The 11,944-nt window shown below is 32.1% G+C and overlaps 1 protein-coding gene across 1 annotated transcript; it reads left to right on the forward strand.

Annotated features, from left to right (window-relative positions):
• The first annotated feature begins 8,659 nt into the window (after positions 1 to 8,659).
• LOC126891280 (uncharacterized) lies at positions 8,660 to 9,121 on the forward strand. Its single transcript, XM_050660457.1, has one exon. The coding sequence runs from the start codon at positions 8,660 to 8,662 to the stop codon at positions 9,119 to 9,121; it is 462 nt and encodes a 153-aa protein (XP_050516414.1).
• The last annotated feature ends 2,823 nt before the right edge of the window (positions 9,122 to 11,944 follow it).

The raw sequence follows: 11,944 nt of genomic DNA on the forward strand, positions 1-11,944 counted from the left end.
GTCAATATTTCTAAAACTGTACGGTTTAGCCTGAATAACCTTCTATACAAAAATGTTCTACATTAAATTTGAAATAAAAAAGGTCCTATGCATAATCCTTCTAAAATGAACGGTTCCAAAGTTACGGAGGTAGTATAGTATAATCAGTCCAAAAAAAGGCCTTACCCAGACATCCAAAATAAAAGTTTTCCTCCTACACCAAATTGTTCTATATGGTCCACATATGGTTCAGTAAAAAGTTACACCATTTTGAGCGTCCGGTTTGGGGGGGGGGAGACGGGGGAGAAGTCGGTAAATTAGTAGTTTTTTTACGTATTTCGTCAACATTTCTAAAACTATACTTAAGCGTAAACAATGTTCTATACAAAAATGTTCTACATAAATTTAAAACAAAAAAGGTCCTATACATAATTGTTATAAAATCAACGGTTCCAGAGTTACGGAGGGTGAAAAGTGGAGGTTTTCGATACTTTTTATATTTTTTGGGCAATTGCTGATAATTTTGGGTAGTGAGGTTGACGTTTCTTCAAGGGCTTATCACTAACATACCATCGGCAACTGAAATAGCAAATTTGATTTATAAAACACAATCCTGTTAAAGAGAAGCAGTAGGGAATTGCCCAAACAATATAAAAAGTATCGAAAACCTCCACTTTTCACCTTCCGTAACTCTGGAACTGTTGATTTTATAACAATTATGTGTCAGACCTTTTTTGTTTTAAATTTTATCTAGACCATTTTTGTATAGAACATTGTTTACGCTAAAGCATAGTTTTAGAAATATTAACGAAAAACGTAACAAAAACTACTAATTTACCGATTTCTCCCCCCAAACCGGACGCTCAAAATGGTGTAACTTTTTACTGAACAATATGTGGACCATATAGAACAATTTGGTGTTGGAGGAAAACTTTTACTTTGGATTTTTAGGTTAGGCCTTTTTGTGGACCAATTATACTATAATACCTCAGTAACTTTGAAACCGTTCATTTTAGAAGGATTATGCATAGGACCTTTTTTTTATTTCAAATTTAATGTAGAACATTTTTGTATAGAAGGTTGTTTATGCTAAATCGTATAGTTTTACAAATATTTACAAAAAACGTAAAAAACTACGAATTTACCGATTTCTCCCCCCTCTCCCCCCAAACCCGACGCTCAAAATGGTGTGACTTTTTCTGAACATTATGTGGACCATGTAGAATAATTTGGTGTTGGAGCATAACTTTCGCTTCGGATGTCTGGGTTTGGGTCTAGTTATACTATACTAAAGGGACATAAATATGCAAGAGAGGGGAGGCCGACTAACATTCCATACCGTTGAGTATGTACTTACTATCTGCGTGTCTTTGTTAAATATTATCTGGTTGAACCTTTTGTACATATTATTTGACAAAAATAGTAACAAAATGTATAAGAGGTGCTTGATAGATACTTAATATTGCGCTATTAAGGTAGCATTAATGCAATAATTTCGCCTTATTGATGGCGAAAATATGCAAAAATTGACATTGTTGCATAAACCATGCATAGGTCATAATTTGTCAACCGACATTGTGTTCTTTTATTTGCAATATTTTATGAGCATTATATAAATTTTGTAAATAACACCAGATATGGGTAATCACTGAAAGTTTTTTTTTTTCGCTTAGCATAAGCGGTTCAGATGGTATAAAAAGGGGTTTTTTAAAATGTAATACCGTTAACTAAAAAAAGGGCAATTGCCCTTACATGAAACCTATACCAAAAAATCAGCAGGGTTTCTTGATTCCTATTACAGTTAGGGAAAAATATTTTTTTAAACATAATTTTTAACAGCTTGTCAACTTTGAGGCGCCACCTCCGCTAAACGGTATTATAGGCATATGCTGTCGCGGAATAAATTGTAGGAAATTATTCATATTTCTATTAAGGATATTTTTGCAAAACGTACAGGAAGGGCTACGTTTCGCAAAACCACACATTTCCCCTTTTAAAGGGATCAAAATGGGTGTTCCGGAGCGAAATCGTTTAAGGGGAGGGGGTATGGTTTGAAATATTTAATTTTTTTATTATTTCAAATAAAAGTGCATACTTTCAAGAATACTCTCTGAAAATTTCAAAATAATCGGAGTAAAATTACCTGAGATACAGGGTGTTGAATATCCCTACCATCAACTCGCGTTGCCGCGGCTTCGCGCCAGCACGCTTGAGCGTAGTGAGAAACGTTAAAAAACTGTTCGCCTTCTCTTTTGTAGATTACTCCGCAATTCAAAAAACATATTCCAATGTTCATCACTTTACGATTTGGCAGACAAATCAGAAGATGAAGATGCAGTTGTCAAAACTTTAAACGCATTTTTCTCAAAATTGCTTTTTCAAATGCGGTGGACATTGTAACTGAAAAACTACTTGACCGATCTACCTGAAATTTCGCATAGATTTTCTTTAGACATTTTGTGAGGTAATAACGTCGAGATATTTTTCGTTTTTTGCTTATTTTTTGTTAAACAATATTAAATCTGTTGGTTTTCACAAAATTTTTATCAAAAATTTCGTATTTTTGACTTCCGAGTATTACCAAAAATTCAAAAATCATTAAAAATAAAAAAAACTCGACGTTGTTACGTCGTGAAACTCATAAGCTAATTAAATCTTTTTGAATTTTTTGTTTCGTATGATCCAGTGATGAGTTCTGATGTCCACCGCAAAATCCATTTTTTTGAGCTGCCTGCCAAAATTTGTTCCCAATGGCTTATTTTTCAATATTTTGGATTGAAGTTTTTCTTAAATATTCTTTGAATTGTACTTAATATGTTTATTTAATTTAAAAATAAAATGATTCTACCATAGCTTCGAAAAAAATCACAAAAATATGCTTGATATGTTGATTTCAACCCATACCCCCCCCCCTTCTTAAGAACAAGTTAGTCTCATAATAAGCACCCCTTGATGATAGACCAAAAAACCGGACTTGTGTCGAGTTTTGCAATGAAAAAATGTACGAACTGTATTTGGACCACTGCAAAGAAAACAATGTTGATGAAAAGTATGTTGCTAAAAATTGGTATTATCGTTGTTTAATAAATTGTCTTTAATAAATGTTTCAATTTAGGCTCTAGAAAATGACACATGTGATACTTGCGACGCGCTTTCTGCGCAACTAAAACTAGAGTTAAATCTAACAGATAAAGACCTCATTCATTCCAAATATAACAACCATCTTGCCGAATAAAAAAACAAGTGTGACCTGAAAAAAGCAGATACTAAGGATTCAAAAGAAAAAACTAATAATAAAGTTTTGACAGGAAACCTACAAAAATGTTTGCCCAAAATCTCTGCTTTCGACTGGCCTCAGTTTTATAAAAGAAAGTTGTGGACTTTTAATTTTACCATTCACGATTATTATGATTTGTCAGCCCACTGCATGATGTGGGATGAAACAAAAGAAAAGAGGGGAGGAAATGAGATTGCTTCTGCTTTATTAAAATGGGCTGATAGGAATATCCCTCAATCAGATATTGAAAAAATAACACTGTGGACCGACAATTATTACGGCCAAAATTAAAATAAATTTGTCATTATATGCTTTTTGGATTATCCATAAATGCCCTCAGATCAAGAAAATTAATCAAAATTTTTTATTAAATGCCATACACACATGTAAGCGGACACCATTCATGCTCTGATAGAGAAAAAAAAAAAGGAAAAAGGCAGCAAATATTAACATACTTATCCTCTGGAATTGGCAACAGCTGGTTCGCAGCACATTAGACAAGTATTCCGTGTACAACTAGTCTAAGATACGATATAAGGTCCATTTGCACCGATCTGTTTAATGGATTAAAATTATTGGATATGTAATTTAGCATGTTAACAATTACAAACAACAAGGGTTGCCCGATCTAATCTTGTTCTAACTAATTAATAATTAAAAAATGACATTTTTTTATAACTAAATTTTTTTTTCGATCCGTACAGATATTATTTTAGGTACTCTAGGTCATTCTAAACAAAAAAGGTATTTTGTTATTTTTCTCGAAAGTTGATCGTTTTCTAGTTATAAACAATTTAAAACTGAAAAAAGAACGAAAGATGACGATTTCCAAGGATCAAAAAAAAGTATAAAATATTATTTTTGAAATTCCTAAATTCAAGTTCCAACCTTATTCTATCAGTTCTTGACAAGTCTTTTTGACTTATTTCATTCTGAAACATCGTTTTTAGTTGCTAATGCCCGTCTCCCCATAAGAAATCTTCCTAATTAACAATTAAAAAATATGTTTTAGAATAAAACATGGCTAAAATTCTTATCGAGACCTGATAGAAAAAGGTTTGTACTTGAATTTATGTACTTGATGATTACAAAAATGATAGTTTTTACTATAGTGCAGCCGATATGTGAAACAATTGTGCGTTTAATGATAGAATCATATAATTTGGACCACATATACTACACATATAAAGATTCAAATTTAGATACGAGGCCATCTCAGATTTTGCCTTTTACAAAAATGGCGGGCATTCAAAGTGGCGACTATACATATGTGACTAATAGCACGATAACTTTTGAACGAGACGTCCGATTTTAACCTAATTTGGTATATAGGTTCTTCTTTTGATGTCGAGGTCTTCAACCGGAAGAATCGGTTTACAAAAAGTTGTGTTTTTCCTGGTTTTTATGTAAAAATATGTTGTTTTTTTTTTCAATTATTTCACCCTGTATATGTCAATTTTTCAAAAAGTTAATACCGCCATTAAAAAGAGCCCAAAAATATTTTTTTATGAAATATTTTTAACTTTTTAGTTATGTTAATTACCATTTAATTAACGCATAACGTATCTTCACATGTACCTATGTGCGTCAGACTCATTCAAATATTATAAGAAATATTGTGCATTTAATGGTAGAAGCATATAATTTGGATCACATATACTACACATATAAAATGAATTAAGAGAAGATAAGAAGTAGTTTTGTTGTTTATTTTTGGTTATAATGAAACATAAACAACACATCAAACTTATTCTGAAACTATTGCTTGTGTCACGTTATACTTTATTTGGTTTTGGTGTAAAGAACCACAATCTATCAATAATTGGTAGCCTTCATCAAAAACGTACAATATGACATATCCACTTTTTAAATTATTATTGAGATAAGTTTTAATAGTGCAGCCAATATGTGAAACAATTGTGTATTTAACGATAGAAGCATATAATTTGGGCCACATATACTACACATATAAAACTTCAAATTTAGATACGAGGCCATCTCAGATTTTGCCTTTTACAAAAATGGCGGAAATTCAAAGTGGCGACTATACATATGTGACTATTGGCACGATAACTTTTGAACGAAAAGTCCGGTTTCAGCCAAATTTAGCTTCAACATTCTTTTTTTGATGAATAAGATCGAGGTCTTGAACCGGAACAATCGGTTTACCAGAAGTTGTGTTTTTACTGTTTTTTTTTTATGTAAAAATAAGTTGTTCTTTTTTCAATTCTTTCACCCTGTATATATTAATTTTTAAAAAGATAATACTGCCATTGAAAAGGGAGTAAAAATATTTTTTAGGAAATATTTTGAAATTTTTAATTATGTTAATTGCCATTTGATAGATGCATAACGTATCTTCACATGTACCTATGTGCCGCAGATTCATTTTGAATGCCCTCCATTTTTATAAAAGACAAACTCTGAGATGGCCTCATATCTAAATTTAAATCTTTGTATGTGTAGTGTGTGTGGTCCAAATTATATGCTTCTACCATTAAATTCACAATAATTGTTATATTATTTGCACGAATTTGCCGCACACAGGTTCATAGGTACATGTGACAATACTTTAGGCATTTATTAATTGGTAATTCACATAACTAAAGAGTTCAAAATATTTCCTAAAAAATATTTTTACGCTCTTTTCAACTCCGGTATTACCTTTTTGAAAAAATAATATATACAGGGTGAATGAATTGAGAAAGTATGCAACATATTTTTACATAAAAAATCAGAAAAAACACAACTTCCGGTAAACCAATTCTTCCGGTTCAAGATCCCGATCTTTTACGTCAAAAAGAACCTATATACCAAATTTGATCGAAATCGGACTTTTCGTTCAAAAGTTATCATGTTATTAGTCACATATCTATAGTCGCCATTTTGAATGCCCGCCACTTGTGTAAAAGGCAAAATCTGACATGGCCTCATATCTAAATTTGAACCTTTGTATGTGTAGTATATGTGGTCTAAATTATATACTTCTACCACTAAATGCACAATAATTCTTATATTTGCACGAATCTGCCGCACATAGGTACATGTGAAGATAAGTTTTAAAGATGCATTTATTAAATGGTAATTAACATACCTAAAAAGTTTAAAATATTCCCTAAAACAAATTTGTACGCTCTTTTTAATGCCGGTACTACCTTTCTGAAAAATTAATATATACAGGATGAAATAATAAAAAAAAACAACAATACACCAAAAAAAGAACCCATATAGTTGGTTGAAGTCGGACTTTTCGTTCAAAAGTTATCGTGCTATTAGTCACATATGTATAGTCGCCATTTTGAATGCCCGCCATTTTTGTAAAAGGTAAAATCTGAGATCGCCTCATATCTAATTTTGGACCTTTATATGTGTAGTATGTGTGGTCCAAATTATATGCTTCTATCTTTAAATGAACAAATCTTATATTATTTTCACGAATCTGCCGCACTACTAGTGTTTTTGAGCCGTAAAAACTGTCATATTTAGTTCTTTTTTCAGTTTTAAATTGTTTATAACTCGTAAACGATCAACTTTAGAAATACAAAAGGCCTTTTTTGTTTAGAATGATCCAAAAAATCTGAAATAATATCTGCCCGGGTCAAATTTTTTTTAATTCATAAAAAATGTAATTTTTTAATTATTAATTAATTATAAGATTAGATCGGGCAACTCTTATTTTTTGTAATTGTTAACATTCTAAGTTACATGTTACAAGTATACAGATCGGTTATAAACGTTATATCGGATCCTCTACTACACAGGAACATGGAATTGGAGGATTTTAAGAAATTGGATGATCTGTTTGTTGGAAAGGATGCTTCTTTTGTTTCCAGAAAAGTACACTGTGAAAAGGCACCTGTTCTCATCTCACAATGTGTTCATTTAAAAGTAAGAAAAGAAAATCAAGGACAGTTCTTTTTCAAAACAGCTTTTAATCAAGATTTGCATTTTAAATGCATGGACTTGGTACGATCAAGTCAATTACATCCCATTAGCAAACAAATATATGACGATATTATGTCATTATTACCATTTGTACCAACCGTATGTCATACATTTTACAAAACTTTGAAGTGTTCAAACTCGGCAGGAGACTACCCAAGTGCTGAAGACGATGAAAATCCTGATGTCTAATGAACAATAGGCCTACCCTTTTCTTATTATTAATCCATAATAATCATTGTTCTAGCTGTATGTTAGCCTAGTAAATACAGCATTTCATACATTGTCACAAAACATAGTCTAGTGCCTTATTATAGGGTATTCCACGAATATACGCCTGTTTTGGATTATTGCGACAATGAATATTTTACTGTGCAACTAGAAGTATGAAAGTAAATTGGTCTAATAATTATTCCAATAAAAAGGATCTATTGTTAGTTAATTATTTCAGTTAATAGATGTTTAGATAGACGCAAAAATTTATTGTGAAATTTAATCCGAAAATAGCAAAAATTGTTACGAAAAGCTGATACAAATAAATATGTATTGAGTTGTGAGATAAAAAGAGTTGAACCTAGTGGAAGTGTTAAATTTAGCGACTTTAGTAACTTATAGATTGACATTATATTAATTGTTTTTTACCTTTAGACGAATCGGACGAGCTTGAGAAATGCCACTGTGACAGTTTTAGTTGACATATTCCTCTGATACGTCTAAAGGTGGGAAACAATCAATATAATGTCAATTTATATGTTACTATCGCTAAATTTAACAACTCTACTAGTTTTATTTCTTTTTATTCCACAATTTAATGTTTTCCATCTTTTGCGCTATTTTGCCGGTTATTAGCGCGCTCATCACTGTATATCGCTGACTGATTTTTGTTTTAAAAACCGTCCGTATAGAGGAGGTGTCTGGCGAAGAGAGGTGCCCGTTAAGAGAGAGTTTGGTCTAATCTAGTGTGTTTGTTTATTGAATCAAAATATGCCGAGACGTGTTTTAGATGCAGATAACTTTATGATGCGACCAGTTCAATCCGTATATAAACGTGTGTGTGATTCACTCTCTATTAGTGAAACAAAACTAGTCAGTTTTGCAAAAATAAAAACGTGGACAAAGTGAACAAAATGCCGCACAATGTAAACCTCGCCGGAGTCCAAAGACTGTAGATCTTCCCGAATGTTGCAAATTTGAAATCCGTGAGGCAATATATAAAATGCGTGAAAGGAAAGAACATGTCTCTTTAGATTCAGTGGTAGAGAAATTAAAAGAAAGAAAAACATTTGAAATTTCCAGAACAAGTGTCTGGAGAGTTTTGAGACAGATTGGCTTTAAGTTCAAAAAGGAAGACAATAGAAAGGCATTGTGTGAAAGAGCTAGTGTCGTTCACAAAAGAATAGAATTTTTAAGGAATTATAAGAGATTTAAAAAAGAATGTTCCTGTGTTTGTTCAGACGAAACATGGATTTTCCTAAAGGTGGTATTAAACGAATTTGGCAGGACGAGAGTACAAAATCCATAAAACATACCGGTACCGAGGGAAAGAGATATGTCATAGTGCATGCAGGTGGAAAACATGGTTTTACTGAGGGAGCCGATCTAGTGTTTTCCTCAAAATCAACCATCCGAAATCAAAATCCAAAAGAACCATCCGTTATAGTACTGGATAATGCTTCGTACCATTCGGAAATTTTAAAAAAGCAACCAACAAACTCCTGGACCGTAGATAAAATAAAAGTATGGTTAACGAATAAAAATATTACATTTCCTCAATATTGCTTTAAGCCTCAACTACTAACGTTAGCTAAAAGTCATGCACAACCAAACATATATATGGTAGACGAAATTACACATAGCTTTGGACATCGTGTGTTAAGACTACCGCACTATCATTGCCAATTCAATCCTATTGAATATATTTGATGGATATGCATACAGTGAGGAGGCAGTCTTGGAAATATGGGAACAAGCATTGGATACTGCCACTCCTGAAATTTGGGAAAAAAGTGTAAAAAAATGTGAAAATTAAATTGAAGAATGGTGGATCCGCGAAGGTCACATCGAAGCAGTTAATTCTGTTATAATTTACCATCCGAATGAGGATAGCGACGACAGTGATTCTGATTATGGCTGTGAATCTGATGGTTGATGACAGTTTTAGGAGGTTAGGAGAATAAGAGAGTAGTTAAGTTTTTTTGTTTTTGTACTACTGATTGAATATTCTGACTAAATAAGATAAACCATTTCATCACTTAGAAGTCTTGTTACACTTCGTTTAAATCACTTTATTCAAAAACCGATTTGTTTACAAAACTAAACTTAATGACAGTAATTATATACCAGGTGTCCACTTATATTTTCCCCCATTTTAACTGCCTATGACTTTTTAACAGCTCAAGATAGAAATATGCGGTTTTCGCTGAAATGTCTTATGTTAATAAAAGTTTTGTTTGAATGGATTGAATCTTTTATGCCGCTTTTCAATTACGAATAGAATAGCGGATTTAAAAAAAAACGTTAACTTTTTTTTAATGGAACACCCAGTATATTTTTTGGAAATTCACCTATCCGGCGATATAAAGTTTTTTAAAATCGGTTCTCAAATGAATGAGTAATTAATTTTTAAAGATGCAACGTGAAAATCACATAACTATTAAATAACATTATGATTAAAATAACTAAGCAAATTGATATTCTGTTATGCGATTTCCACAGTGCATCTCTCATTATAAACATTAATTACTCAGTCATTCGACAACCGATTTCAAGAAACCTGATAGGTGAATGACCGTTCCCTTAATTTACAAAAAAATATACCTACTGGGTGTTTCATTAAAAAAAGTCAACGTTTTTTTAAACTCCGCCATTTTTTAAGTGATATAAAAAATTAAATCCATTCAAACAAAATTTTTACGAAAATAAAACATTTCAGCGAAAACCGCATATTTCTGTCTTGAGCCGTTTCGAAGTTATAGGCAGTTAAAATGGGGGAAAATATAAGTGAACACCCGGTACATACTTCAAAGTCTGAATTACAACTGTTCTATAAACTATCAACTGTATGTTTATATCTTGATTTCGTATTTAAGTCAATGGTTTATATCTGTCATGTGTTTTAAAAACTGGGAGAATTTACTGTTGTAGAATTCAGCATATTCGACCATTTAAATTGATACCTTCATACCGAATCCAAGACAGTCGTATGTTCGTGGAATGAACCATATTAATAACCACCATCCCTACTGTTAAAGGACATGCTCAATGGTAAATATAATCTGCTACTCATCGCATATATAATTTTTATAATAAAAATCAATTAAAAAGAAATAAAAATGTATAAACATTTTCAATTTCTTTGCAACACGAAAATGCAGCAGCTGCATAATACTCTGGTTAAATCTGAGAGTGCAGGAAGAGTGTATACCGGTTTCGGAGGTTGTTTCCCCCTCATCAGTAGTTCCATATCCTCTTCTCTCAGATTTTTCTAGATACCACACTTTGGACCTTTCCGAATTGCAAAGAACGAAATGTCACGGATGAACTAGAGCCATCTACCGAAAGACAAAATAAGTTATCAATCGAAGTAGCACCGAAAACGACAATAAATATCGTTCCCGTACCACCAGATTGACAACAGGTGGAATACTTTCTTTGGTTACACCTCCCGAGATTTTCAAAAATTATAAATCATCCAGGATGCCGAGGAAATTAAGATGAGAGAATTTTAAATAATTCACAACCCATCTGCTCAGCGTGGTAACCGTTCCAACAAGAAAGATTCCTTAGTACTTAACAAAAGAGTAAATGAATTAAAATGTATAAACATTTTCAATTTGTTTGCAACACGAAAGTGCAGCAGCTGCATACTACTCTGGTTAAATCTGAGAGTGCAGGAAGAGTCTATACCGGTTTCGGAGATTGTTTCCCCCTCATGAGTAGTCCCAAATCGTCTTCTCTCAGATTTCTCCAGGTACCACACTTTGGGTCTTTCCGAATTGCAAAGAACGAAATGTCACGGATGAACTAGAGCCATCTACCGAAAGACAAAATAAGTTATCAATCGAAGTATGCAGCATAGAAAACGACAATAAATATCGTTGCCATATAAAAAAATATATAATGATATTATTTTGAAAGTAAACAGTCTTAAATTTGCATGTACAAAGTTTTGTTCAGATATTTCTAAAAACATACTCTCTATAAGCAAATACATTTAAAAAGACTTTAAACAAGCGTACTGAAAAGTTTTAGTTTTGTGACAGTGTTTTTCCCTCCCAGGTACAGAGATGTTTATAGATTTACTATAGATAACTTAATCTATCGTCACTTTTTCGCTGACACCATGTATTATATGCCTCTTTAGGTCTATGGGATATAAGGGATGAAACATAACACTACTTACGATAGTTTTTTTAGGATTAACATGTATACAAGGTAACATTAATAATCATATCACATATGGAGTCCATAACCTATTAACCTACATACAGTATGTCCCTATAAGTGGGAACCATATGGAAAACTATTTTATTAATTTTACGAAAAACAGTTATTCTTCATAAAAAGCTCTGCATGGTCCAAAACCTAAGATTCAATCATCAGATATCAAATTTTATGAATATTATACGAGGTATGTCTAAAAATATGAATTTCGTTTATTTTTCACAATATTAAAAATTATTATTAGGAAAAGTTGTTTCGAATTAAGAAATATATTCTAATCATAATATGCGATTACATTCTTCT

Source organism: Diabrotica virgifera, chromosome 9, assembly GCF_917563875.1.
Source record: "Diabrotica virgifera virgifera chromosome 9, PGI_DIABVI_V3a".
Taxonomy (NCBI): Eukaryota; Metazoa; Arthropoda; class Insecta; order Coleoptera; family Chrysomelidae; genus Diabrotica; species Diabrotica virgifera.